Source organism: Nelumbo nucifera, chromosome 3 (genome assembly GCF_055504915.1).
Source record: "Nelumbo nucifera cultivar China Antique chromosome 3, China Antique-T2T, whole genome shotgun sequence".
Lineage (NCBI taxonomy): Eukaryota > Viridiplantae > Streptophyta > Magnoliopsida > Proteales > Nelumbonaceae > Nelumbo > Nelumbo nucifera.
Genome location: NC_142651.1, coordinates 38,032,390 through 38,045,827, shown reverse-complemented (window position 1 = coordinate 38,045,827; position 13,438 = coordinate 38,032,390). Strand labels below are relative to the sequence as shown.

The window sequence follows — 13,438 nt, the reverse complement described above, 5'->3', positions numbered from 1 at the left end:
AATAAATAAAATAAAATGGCCAAAACCATTATTTGGATTGATAGTTCAATGCTTCGGTTCAGTGAAATGCTGACCAAATCAATGATTTTTAACCAAAAAGAAACGGAAGTAATTATTTGACTAATTCTCGGGTCAAACGGTTTGACCGTTCGGTCCGATTTTCAAAACCATAATTTTATGTGATTAGTGAGTAGTGACTGAGAGGAGGTATGTATTTTTTTAAAAATTTAGGGTAGGTTTTTATAATTGTCAGAAACTACAGGAGAGGGTTTTATATTTTATCCTAAATAATACACAGCCAATAAACCAATGTCTCCGAAGGGGAAGAGGGGGAATTGCCGAGTGCGAATGTGTGAGATTTGCACCTCCGGAGTTCAACCCTTCTCTCTCTTTTTTTTTTGTTCCTCTGATTCACTTCTTCCCTCTTATTTGACGACGAAATGGCTTTCTCTCATGTTTCATCTGTATGAATAAGTACCTCCTCTTATAATCTACCAAAAACAACACGACGGAGAGATCTCAATTTATTTTTCTTTTTTTTTTTTTTGTCAGGCTCATTTGGTAAAGAAAGCAGAGACTTCGAAGTCCATGACCAGTTCGCTGTACTGACTTGCCCTCTCAACGTTTATAGGTATTTCCAATTTATATTCTTCTTTTCCTTCTCTCTTGTGTTCTTATAATTTTAGCTATGCTACAATATTGTTGGGAAACACAGTACCCTGCTTAGGTTTTAGTAGTTGAAATGATTTCTTGATTTAACATGTCAAGAATGGGATTTAGATTTGTTAACTTCTTTCCTGAGTAAATTAATCACTTCAGTGATCACTTAGAGCTCGATTGGTTGCTATGCGGGATTAAATGATTTCATTGTGTTTTGTCTCCTACACTTTTCTAGCCCAAGTTCATCATCTATGGACACATCTTGGTATTAACAGATATATGGCCCGTCTGGACAAGTGCTACCCTAAGGGCACTGGTTAAGATGCAATTGGCACACCCTTTTGGGTTTTGAATGAAGTGATTCACCAATTCTGGCGTCTTCCATTTAAATTTGCTCTCTTTGGAGCTCGGAAGATGCTGGGAGTGGTGTTTATTTGCAACTTGAACTAGGCCCCTGAGACACCGGTTAACACGACATGCAAAGGGGAAGTTTTAAATATAAAGATGTAAATCTAATATTATCTAATTTGCATATTTAAGTTTGTTAGAATAAAAAATAAAGTTAAACCGTTCTGATAAAAAAATAAAGTTAAATCATAGGCTTCAACAAGTTCTTACTATCTCTTCCAATCATTTAATTCTTGATCATGGTGTAACCTATCTTCTCTGCAGCCCACTTTCTGAAAGCATCACTTGAAACCAGAACACTAAATCCAAGAATTCAGAATCAGAAAAGCAAAGAAGATCATAGGAAATGAAGCGCAAGAAATGGACAGAGGAAGAAGAAGAAACCTTAATCAACAAGTATGCTGAGCTCCAGAACTCAGGAACCCTAGCTAAGCTCAAAACCAGAGTGAAGAAATTTGAGCCAATTGCAGACCATGTGAACTCTGTCCACCATCTCCAGGACCCAGTGAACTTCCCCTTTCGATGGTCATGGCGAGATGTTTCCATCAAGGTCCAAAACATGCGACATCAGTACCTTGGTGTGAAGCAGAAAATTAGGGTTTCTGATGATGAGTTCAACTGGAAGGATGGGGAGGACCACTGGCAGAACTTCTTGAAGTACAAAGAGGTATTTGGTGACGTAGAACTTGAAGTGAAGGATAAGGGACTTGGTGCTGGTGGTGGGGAAGAGGATAGCATTTTCAGTTATGATGGTTTTGTTGATGGTGGTGATGGGTCGGATGTTTTAGGGATTGGGTTGGGGCTTGATTGTGAGGATTTGGAAGGAGATGATGATGAGGCTGGAGTTGTAGAAGCAGGGAGTGATGGTGAATTCGGGATTGAGAGAGAAAATGGGGAAGATTCAGGTCTGATTCGGGTAAAGAAGATGAAGAGGAGTGGTGCGGGTCCTGCTGGAGATTGGGGAGGTGGTAATAGTTTAGGCCTGATAAGTGCACAGGTTTTGGAATTGAGGGAAATGATTGAAAAAAGAGAAGAGCAACACCGGGAGAGGGAGTTCAATAGAGAGGAGGCAGCAGCTACAAGAGAGGAGGATAAGCGAGAGAGGGAGAGCCAGAGGGAAGAGAGGTTGAAAGAGAGGGATGAGTGGATGGAGAGCAGAGAATTTGAGTGGGAAGAAAGGCATAGAATGTGGGCAAGGAGAGAATATGAACGGAGGTTACGAATTGAGAGGGAATTTGATGAGGAGCGGCGGCGGAGGATGAAAATGGAGGAGAAAAGGGAGGAAGAGGAGATGGAGTGGAGGGAGAGGATGGTTGGTCTTCAAATTGAGCATGAAAAACAAATGATGCAAATGCATGCCCATGCTTGTCATAACCAATTGCAGATTCTTGGGGTATTGGCCCGGCTTGTTTGCCAGTTTTTTGGGCCAGGTAATGATGGGTTGGGTGGGGGTCTCGGTGCTCTGGGTCCTCAAGTTTTGCAGAATTTACAGCACCCTGCGAGCTTGGGAGGTGATACTGGAAAATCTGATGCTAATTCGCCTTCTCATTTTATGTAGACTGTAAATCAGTTTTTTTGTTTCCCCAATCACTTTGTCTGATTTTGAGGTGTATGTAAGATCTGTTTTTTTTTTTTTAATTTGTAACAGTGAAGATTCTATTAAATTATACATAAAAGAATGATGTACAAATGATGTTGTTCCAAGCACCACAAAAATTGGTCTGGTCTCCACCAACATTCTCTCTGATTTTCTTTTATACATTCCCATCTTGGGGAATCATTCTCCAATGTAAATAATTTCTGTTTGTTTTTCTAACCCATATGCCATACTATTGCTAGATTGTGAAATCTAATTTTAATTGGTTCTGAAATTTGCAGCCAACCAAGTAATCTCTCTCATTATGTTTTTTTTTTTTTTTTTTTGGTTTTTTGTTCTAGCCTATAATTGTATGAGAATTCCAGTCTAGTGAGGCTTTACCTACCTCTGTTTTCTTCCTACTCTTTTTGTCTTCTCAATGCAGCTCTTTACAATTTCTATATTTCTAGTGCTACCTTAAAGTCTAAAACCTGTCTGCACTTAAATAAGATTATCTGAATATAAACTGAATCCTAACAGTACAGTTGTATCCCCAATAAAAACAACTCTTCAAATTTCGCAAGCCTGATTTTCCCTCTGTAATCTTCAAATTTGGGGGTTATTTTGGCTCCAATGAACAGCATTGAAATTGATCTGATGCTGACCTCTATTTGTTGACTTAAATGCTAGATCTATGCTTCTTTATCCTCTTCAATTTGGTAATCTTTTCATAGTCAATGTTTATTTCCTCATTTTGCATCAAGACGCTCATCTATATCCTTTCAAGGTATGAATTCAAGTTTGCCAAAGCTGTTGTTACTGACGTCTGAAAATCAGTGGTAGCCAGCAACATTTCAAGCCCCAAGCTTGTTTGTGAGTTGTGACGTTGGGTTCTCAGTCATCAGTCTATCTCATTATGAGTAAAACTGACAAAATCAGTTGGTTTAACCTAAACTTAGGTTGCTAATGTCGAAGGTGCAAGAATGTTGATGATGGAAAATATTTGATGGGTATTCTTTTATTTTCCATCATCAACATTTGATGAGTATTTATCCAAAAAAAAAATATTTGATGGGCCCCAAGGTATGATCATAGTCTTACTAGGGCTAAATCCAACTGAACCAGGATTGAATGCGTGCACCTTATCAGTAATTGACCCTTCCCCACCTCCTCAGAGCTGCATAAACATGAAATGCTTGTCAATCTGATCATTGAGATTTTCTTTCATAGATGCTCTTGATTTGCATATAGAACAGAACTTATGGGTTGTGCTTGCCGCATTTTTGTCATACCAAAAACACTGTTTAGATGAAGACCATTCTATCAGTTAAAACTCAGAATCTTTGAAGCAGTAATATCATCACCTAAAAGTTTAAACCAACAGTCTATTGAACCATCATTTTAGGACTGAAATTTGTACAGATATATAAATGAAACAAAAGAAAGCAAGGTTGCAATCAAGGTTCAAAACATCACAACATATCAGTGCATATCATACAATATGTAAGAACCCTATGTAATAATTCACTCCCATTCCTTTCTTCATGTTGGCTTGAAGGTTTTCTATATCCTCATATTTGTAGTCATCCTCACTTGATAAAGCAGAAGATGGCCCAAAGCAGTACAAGGCACTCAATCACCTCTTTTCAGAATACTGCTATTAGAATATAAGGTTCCTTGTGTTGTGCAGTCAAAGTCCTTCACATGTTTTGTGCACTCAATCACCTCTGTTAATATGTTTTGTGCACTCAATCACCTCTGTTAATATGTTTTGTGCAGACGAAGCCCTTCACATGCAGAAAAGAAAATCATGACTGTTTGTATATTTGACCATAGGTAAAGCTCAGGCTAGTCTAGATGCATATGTGACTCAAGTGGTAGAAAAACTGGTGAATTATCAAGATTTCTACTAGTGTCATAAACTCATACTTAGAACCTTATAATGATTGTAACAGTCACAAGATTTACATGCAGCTGGGGGCGTATTTGAAGCAATCACCACTTGATCAGAAAAAAATAAAACAAATATGTATTATCAGCCAATTTAGAGGATTTTCAAAAAACAAATAGAACATATTTACTTTTAGTAGCTAGTGGTCACTGGTCAGCAGGCTGTTCAGCAGGATATATCATTTCATTATTCATGATGTAAAGAGGGTAATGGACCTAGAATTTTGGAAGCTAAACCAGATAAACCTAAATGTCAGAAAGCCTGTCTACTTTGCCAGAAAATGATCGTTAGATTAAAATATAGATTTTTTTTAACTACTTTAACTTTTCATTTTTAGTCAAAGCGAATATGCAAAAAGTTAACACAGATATTTGAGGTGAATTGAAAGATCCAACTTGAATACGTCATAGAATTCTAGTTTGTTCTGATATACTGCTATAACAGTGCTTCAAGCAGTCATAACATCAAGAAAGAAATGACAAATAATAACAGCAATTCAACAAACCTTTAAGAAGTACGACCCCTTTCTGGTAGTGAATTTTTAAGTACCATAGTAGGCATTAGCAGTCCACTCTGAGTTTGGTGACTTTTCCCTGTTTGACTTTTAGGATGGGAATTCAGCATGACCTTTTTGAGAGGTCAATGCTAACGGTTCACTGCTGTACTCTTAGCCACCATGGACCATTCTAACTGATAACCACTTTGTTTAACTCCTCTATGTGAAAGATGCCCATTCATTGGGCCATATACCTCTCAACAGATCCAAATGAAACTACTCCATGATTCCTACACTGAGGCCATTCAAGTCAATGAAGCCTTCTCCCAACCATTCTGGGTCAGAATGAAGCAAATGGGAACTTCCTCATTTCCCTGATATGGTTAGAAAAGGAATTTCCAATATCTCAGAACTCCTTCAACAAATCTATCTTACCAGAGAAAAGACCACATTCTCTAATTGCATAGGAAACTGAAACCTTGATCATATTGAATTATTGATTACTGTGTTAATTTCCTTTTTTGATGGATACTGTGTTATTTTCCATGCATTCATATTGCTGACTATGTGATACAAGGTATTCATAGTTGGTATTTTATATGGAACTACGTAAAGATTTAAAAGGTTAAAAAATCTCAATATAAATGGAAATATGGCTCATTGGAATAGGGTATACCAGGAATATAGCAAAAAACTATCCTGCCATTCTGAGGGAACTTTCCTGTTTTAGTATCTATGGATTTGTGTTATGCATATGGATAAAAAACACAAAGGATGCTCAGCAGCTTAGATACTGGTCGCCACCGGTAGCATGGTTCATGAAGGCCTATTGGTTTTGAAAATTATTGAAATTGAAGACCCAAAGTCTTCCAAAATAGAACTCCAAAATGGACAATTTCTCTTCTATTTTACAGAAAGCTCCTAAAAGACTAATGTTCCTTCCTAAGACATGTACATAGCACTCCTTTCAAAGATTATCTAAATCTAATGGAGAAAGGCAGTACATTCCATAATATGTGGCCCCTAATGCGGGGGCATCTGGCCTATACCAAGATCCAATATGCAAGTATGCAACAAAGAAGGCCGATAAAAAAAATACGCAACAAAGAAAACCGATTAGAAATCCTAGGAAGCCCACAGTATTTTCCTAATTGGTATGGTTGGTAATGTTAGTATCCTTTTACATGCTGGCCACATGGATGATGCAGACATTGAAAACGGGAAAGAAACCATAGAAAAAGAAATCAAGTTTCATCAGATCCCTTTACCTGTGGCAATTTTGTGATTTTACATTTTTTGCTCAATTTGAGTTTGAAGGAGTTACTTCTAGTTTGTTGGTGTGGTGGGAATGGGTTTAATCATCTTATGGAGTTACAATAATTCACATTGGCTCCCCACACGTGCCCACAGCACACCCCAACTGTGCATTGGGAACATCTTACCATGTCAAGTATGGGAGACGTTCCCCATGCACGAGCTCAAGTTAAAATAATTCAAGGGCCCTAATAGAAAGTTCTGATAATCTTGAAAAGTTGAATTTGCAAGTACTTTTCTTTCAGCCTATTTATCAGGTGTCAAAACTTACCATTTTCTAGATTTTGGTGTCATTAGATAGGTTTTCTTAGTAACCTATTGACATGATTTTTGTTCCACATGAGATATGATTATAACAAGTATTTTAGTGAGGTATTGATCTGTGATGGATTTTTTTTTTTTTTTTTTATCAATAACAGTTCTTAAGATTCCACTAATGAACGGATGAAAGCTCACTTCCCATGAATAGGAATGTGAGAGCCAGTGCAACACAGCCGGTCCTGGAGATCCCCAAATCAGTTCAGATATTGGGACTCCTTTTGCGAAGGAATCAGCTAGGCTGTTGGCTGATCTTGAGGTCCAGTTTAACAAGTAGTTCATGTTTGATACCAAAGGCTTAGCTGCTCTTATCATATTTCTAAGAGTCCAAGGGTCTGAAGTTGTAGATTGAACTAGAAAATTACCACTTAACAGCTACCTTCTACAACAAGATTGTAGTTATAGGAAGTGAGGTAGTACTAAACCTTTCAAATGGGCAAACAATTCTGCTCCCAAAGAGTCTCCTCCCACTGGTCCTGAGTAGCTTAATAATATGTGATCAGTTTCACTTCTTATTACTCCAATTCCTGATAAACCTAGATTACTATAGAAGCACCCATCAAAACTCAGATGTGTATCCCACCTCAGGGAATGTTCACAATCTAGGACAGGATTCGAGTCTTCTAGATTTATGGTCTCTCTTAGACTTGCTTTTGGTTTGTCTGGTTTAATAGGATTAGTTATGAGTATTTAAAGTTGGTTTAGGACTCCATATTTGAATATCCCTTTAGGTTTGTCTTAGCTTACAGTTATCTTTGTGATTGGTAAGTTTTTGAGTCTAAATTGGACTATATAAAAGGATGGCTAACCTTAGCCCTATATAAGAGATGTAAGGCCCTTATTTTTGCATAAATTAAACAAACGAAATAAAAAGTGATAGGCCCTTAATTTTTTTTCTTCTCCTGGCTTATTTGACATAAATGGATGGTTAACATTCAAGATGAGTGCCATTATTCCTATAAAATGTTAGTAACAAAGGCAACATTTTAGACCCCCTTTTTTTGTAGGTATATAAAGAGTTTCACAAAATATGAACTATTTTAATAGTAGATACTTTTTTGTACCATCCCTGTAAATTCATGTTTTCTGGTCTTGCTGAGTCAGACTCGTGGATATGCTTTAGGTTCCAACTCCCATGTCAGTGTCCATGCAACACTGCTCTCGGACCAAAAATATCCTTTTCTTTCTTTGCCCTCTCTATTCTCAGATCTAAATCTCTCTCTCATAATTCAGATTCTTATTCCTCTGTCTATCCACCTCTTGCTGAAATCAGAGGAGTCCTTCCTGACTTATAACAATGATACTTTTTTGTACCATCCCTGTAAATTCATGTTTTCTGGTCTTGCTGAGTCAGACTCATGGATATGCATTAGGTTCCAACTCCCATGTCAGTGTCCATGCAATACTGCTCTCAGACCAAAAATATCCTTTTCTTTCTTTGCCCTCTCTATTCTCAGATCTAAATCTCTTTCTCTCATAATTCAGATTCTTATTCCTCTGTCAATCCACCTCTTGCTGAAATCAGAGGAGTCCTTCCTGACTTATAAGAAAAGGTAGAGAAAGCAGAGGAAAACTGTCTTTTCTTTTCTCTTTCTTTTTTAATTTCTTTTCTTTTCTCTGATTTTCTTCAATGCAGTGTTAGGGAAGTTGAAATTGTAATTTGTCATTTTTCCTGCAGTTTAGATGTCAAAATTTGATTGCTTTGTTGATATTTTAACAGGTTTTTCAGTTACATATCCAACAAAACCAAGATCATACAAATCCAATGTTGTTTTGGAAAGCTGTGGCCATTTCACCGATAGAGTATTAGCTGATAATAAAATTTGAGTTTTTGGGAGTTTTATTTTAACTACGACTTTCATTCATACTGATGTAGGACAGGCAGGGGGTCCAAGAACTTTCAGATTTGTAGTAGGTTTTGTAGAGTGAAGAAAGGTGATTTGAGTAATTAAGGATATAGTATATAGGTGGAGAAGTATGTAAATACCTAGCTGTCCACCTAGGAATGAGCATGAGATTACAAAGAAAGAAAAACTCTTTCTGTTAGAGTAAATAGAAAAAATATAGCCCACTTAGAAGAAGTGGGAGATGGGCAAAAAGAAAATACTGGAAGCAATCAAAATTCACTAAGCTAAATTTTTGAAGCTCTTCAATTTTTAATTACAATGACTCTATTCAAAGACTTGACATAAGAACTCAAATCTCTTACACGCCCCAATTTGGACTCACAAAACTGACCCAACAAATATTTCCAACTTCTTTAGAACTAAGACAAACACATGGAGACACTTAAATAATGACTCCAACTTCTAAACTACTCTAATAACTCATTACTAATCCTACTAAAATTAACATAATGTAAAGAAATGAGAAATTACTATCACAATTTTACTTTAAACAGCAATTATGGGAATTACAATAAGTAGCTCGTCTGAAAGCCACTATAGTAATTTTGTTTTTTAGTAAGAATACTAAATTTTTAGAAGATCAAAACTTAACCTTATTCTTAATACACCAAAAAACTAGAAAATGAATTTTGAAAAACTAAAAAAAAAACCTCATATCTCTGTCACCTAAAATTCTGATATTGGTTTAGGAGTAGGAAGAAAACTGATTTAATTCTCCATGGATTCTTTCCTTGCTTCAATATCTGCATCAAAAATTTGTTCCTAGTTTAGAAAGTGAAGTCTTAGCATTTTCAAATATACGAGTGGTAAATTAAAGCAATTGTATTAAGAGATTCCTCAAGGCTATTGTTTTAACTTGGTTCAATTATCCAAACTGAGGAAGATTGAAGATGCTACCCACAGAATTGGATTAAGCCTATTGCATGTGGAGTAGAAATATTCTTTTGGATGTAATATGAATGGCACCTATCATAAAACTAAAGGGAAATTGGGTGGAGGATATAAAACTATGAGCTATCTATGGAAAAGGAAGAACTGAAGGGAAATATTTATAAGGCACCTACAATGTTAATGTACTTTAAAGAACTGAAGGTTGGGCAATCAAGAAATAGCATGTCTATAAAAGAGTTCACGGAAATAAGGATGAAAGGTAATAACGAGGAATTAAACCAAAACTGCAAAAAGAAAGCTAAAGGTAGTGCTATTTGTAGACAATGTGGGAAAGTTGACTGAGAGTTTTGTAAAGACCAATGCACCATTGAAAATCAGTGACTTGGTGCAAGTCAAAGGTTCTGAAAGAAAAAGGGAGGGCCAAAAAGACCACATTATAGAAGGTTCTCTTTGACCAGAATTTCCATCAAACTTCCCTATGTGCCAAATCTAGAAAGCTGTAACATGTTGCCAATATGAAGGACACTATATATACGCATTGTTAAATAGAGAATTCTTGATATTCATAAATCATAATCTCATTATTTTTGAAGATGGGTTACATTGGGATATATTTTTGGGATGCTGATAATGTGGTAATATATTAAATTATGATGTAAGAATAAATACACCCTTCATCTGAATGATTGGGTTATATTCTGTGAAATACAAAATTTTCCAATTACACAGGCTTGTTATATCCTCTTAACCTATGGGCATCCAAATAGATCGAAGAGAAAAGACCTATTGTCATCTCTGACAAGTCTGGAGTTCTTAAGAGATAAGGGCTGGTTCTCTATGCAGACTTGACACCATGTGTTAAATGGACTACGAAGGCCATAGATCCCAATTCCACTCTCCCTCAGTACTTTAGGACAAATGATAGAACAATTCATTCTTGTAGAAATCAATAGTAGAGGTCCTTATTTCACTTGTAATAATCAAAGTGGTTTTAATCAGTGTTTTCAACTCGTTGTTGATCCGAAAGGTTGAACTGTTTGAACTGTCATCCGGTCAAGATTTTGGGTCTGGTTTGAGTAAAATACAGAAAAGTAAAAAAAAGAAAAAATCATTGACTTGGTCAAAAACTGTCTGACCTAGACAGTTGGACCGTTGACCCATTTGACCTGGTGATCAGATTGCTGGTTGCATACTAACTGTGTATACAAATTTTAGGAGGCCGTAACTTTTTTATTTTGCATACTCCAGGTTGGTTTTTAAAACACTGATTCTACGGTTCTACCAGAGTCAGAGAACGACTGGACAGATGTCTGGTATCACCTCAGTGGTTACAGTGGTTTCTAGAGGCATTGACAGGATTCCCCCACAGGATCTAAAGTATAGCCTAAATGTAGATGGATTATTTATACAATCATGTAATTGAGCTGCCAACGTATATGTATTAATACAGAATTCATGCAGGGCACTAGCAGCAGCAGGACACAGGGTCTTAGCTGTGAGCTCAGCATCCATCTGATATTGAATGGCAGTCAAATCGTACTGGGTCTTTATTCTTTAGAAGGCCAAGAAGAAGAAGAATAAGAAGAGTTAGCAGTTTTTGCGATGCACTAGCATATTTTGACCCGGTCTTCTTTTGTTACAGTACTAGAGCTTCAAGCCTCTTTTTGATGTATGTCAAATATACTATGTAAATAGACAGTATAATGCCTTAACTCACCATTTAGCTAAGCTAAGGCATGCAGGAAGGGATCAGACTCACTATTATCAAGATCAACTACCCCTCAATGGATTATTCTTTCATGCCAAAAGAGGGTCAACATCTTCCAGGATGGTGGGTGGGCAGTGAGCTGCTACTTACCAAACATAGCTTGACGAAACTAATATGTCATGTCAGCACCTCGGGCTTGACCAAGGTCAGGTTTAAGCCCAAACTCATTTTCAGCCATAAGGTTTGGACGGGGCCCGGGGCCGGGCCAAGCGTGTAAAAGTTTGGTTCAGCTCAATCAAATAACTGGTCAACTGGATCTCTGGGTGGCCCAGCCCAACGTACACGGTACACCCTTTCCCACGGATCAACCTAGACCAGTTCTAAGGCATTGTCGATTACCACCGTATATAATAACTCGGATCAATTGATCTCAGCTCTTCTATCTACAGATAAGGTTCAGACAGTCTAGTAAATTAATCAAGTAGCCACTTTTAAGTTTTAACGTATAATGTAAATGTAAATTGGTGTGGTGGACACTGGGTCCATCAACTAGCAATCAATTGGATCAGTCTCTTTGCACAGTGTACAGGATAGGAAGGTTTGATTCCATGAACATAACCTGTGAATATCTAATTCCAATTTCTATCACTTGAGATGGAGTTGGAATTGGACAGGACATCAGATTCATTTCATTCAATGAATCTAAATATGAGAGGTGATGAGGTGGCAAGTCGGGACTACTAGAGGTACTGACCAATACCAATATATGCATGAACTCAATTATTGATTATTAATATTGGGAGGTTGCAGTTGTTGAACAAACGGGCGCCGGTTGTTCCATGATCTGTACACTATACTGTCTCCTGTCCTATTGCTCTGCTTCCGGCTTTGTCAAAAACACCTTTCAATCTACACTACAGTTGTGTTTGTATCGAAAAAAAGTCCGAAAATCAACTTATTTTATATAAACCTGGTTTGGGTTGATTCACGAATAAATTCTCTTTTTTGTTTTGATAAATCAACTTTCCATTAGACTTAAAAGCCAAACATAGCAAATTTATGATCTGCTGAGTTTGCTTCACGAATAATAAAGTAGAGGAAACAAAATTCTTCAAAGTTAATTAAGAATTTCGGGTGTCGAAATTGGGTGCCATGCCATATAATATATCAATTAACACCAGATGACCAGATGATCAAATTCTACTATTTACACTCTTTTGTTTGCTGAAAAACTGTATACATGACCCAATCAGGGAAAAAAAAGAGTGAAAAATCTCATAAAATCCTTCCACGCCTTAAATTTAATAAACTTCTGGACGAGGCCTTGGAAACCAGGTACCCTACTCCCAAACACATGACCCAAATCCCTAAATCAACGGCCCATCTCACTCCCCCCAATTCCATCTCCATCTCTTCCTCGCTACCATCCTCTTCATTGTGGTGTTCACCGGACGATTCCGTCTCCGGCTGTTGCTGCTCCTCCTCGTACTCGCAGAAGCAACCACGATAACAGTAACCGTCCATCACCTCTCTCTCTTCTGGTATCTCCTCTAACCCTCGGAACCCTCTGGCCTTCTTCTTACTCCGCACCCCCATCTTCACCTTCTCATTCATGGCCACCTGTCCATCCAACGCAACACAGACCTCGGCCTCCGACACCTGGAACCCGACGCACTCGCATTCCATCACGCACTTGCACTCCATTTTCCATTCCCCCTCATCATACTTCCTGAAGATTCCCATCAGCACTTTGTCCTCCCTCATGTACACTTCGAATTGGATCCCTTGGCTCACTCGAACTCGTTCTCTGCTCGCGAATACGGCTTCCTCAATATGGCCGTTCTTGCTTCCGTCCGTGGATATGAGTCGGTGGAGGGAGACGAATGCTGCCGCATCAGGTCGGATCTTGGAGTCGTTGATCTCGAGAGAGCTTCCGTCGATGCGAGGGAGATATAGAAGGGTGAGTGATTCGGGAAGGGGCGTTTGAGCATTAGAGATTGATAATCGAAGGTAAAACGCTCTGATCTTCAAGAAATCTCTTTCGCTCCGATAGAAGAATGCGTCGCTCGACCTGCACATCTTATGTTCTTCTCTGATATTTTTGGTCAGATATGAATCTGTATTTTGTTGGGTTCCATCACAATAAGAATTTGAAGGGGTTATATTTAAGTCGAAATGGAAAACTAGCGGCAGGGGAGGGGACAGGGTT

The 13,438-nt window shown here is 37.8% G+C and overlaps 2 protein-coding genes across 2 annotated transcripts; one reads left to right on the top strand and one right to left on the bottom strand.

Annotated features, from left to right (window-relative positions):
* The first annotated feature begins 302 nt into the window (after nucleotides 1-302).
* On the top strand, nucleotides 303-2,758 carry LOC104593976 (uncharacterized). The gene is made up of 3 exons (XM_010254105.3): nucleotides 303-464; nucleotides 553-631; nucleotides 1,333-2,758. The coding sequence occupies exon 3, from the start codon at nucleotides 1,415-1,417 to the stop codon at nucleotides 2,624-2,626; it is 1,212 nt and encodes a 403-aa protein (XP_010252407.1). The 5' UTR covers nucleotides 303-464; nucleotides 553-631; nucleotides 1,333-1,414; the 3' UTR covers nucleotides 2,627-2,758.
* Nucleotides 2,759-12,364: 9,606 nt separating this feature from the next.
* LOC104593967 (NADP-specific glutamate dehydrogenase) lies at nucleotides 12,365-13,438 on the bottom strand. Its single transcript, XM_010254094.3, has one exon. It carries the CDS (start codon nucleotides 13,306-13,308, stop codon nucleotides 12,505-12,507), a length of 804 nt encoding a protein of 267 aa, XP_010252396.1. The 5' UTR covers nucleotides 13,309-13,438; the 3' UTR covers nucleotides 12,365-12,504.

What these genes read in the sequence shown, in the direction of transcription:
- LOC104593967 (XM_010254094.3), bottom strand. Translation starts at nt 13,308, where the DNA reads ATGTGCAGGTCGAGCGACGCATTCTTCTATCGGAGCGAAAGAGATTTC.
- LOC104593976 (XM_010254105.3), top strand. Translation starts at nt 1,415, where the DNA reads ATGAAGCGCAAGAAATGGACAGAGGAAGAAGAAGAAACCTTAATCAAC.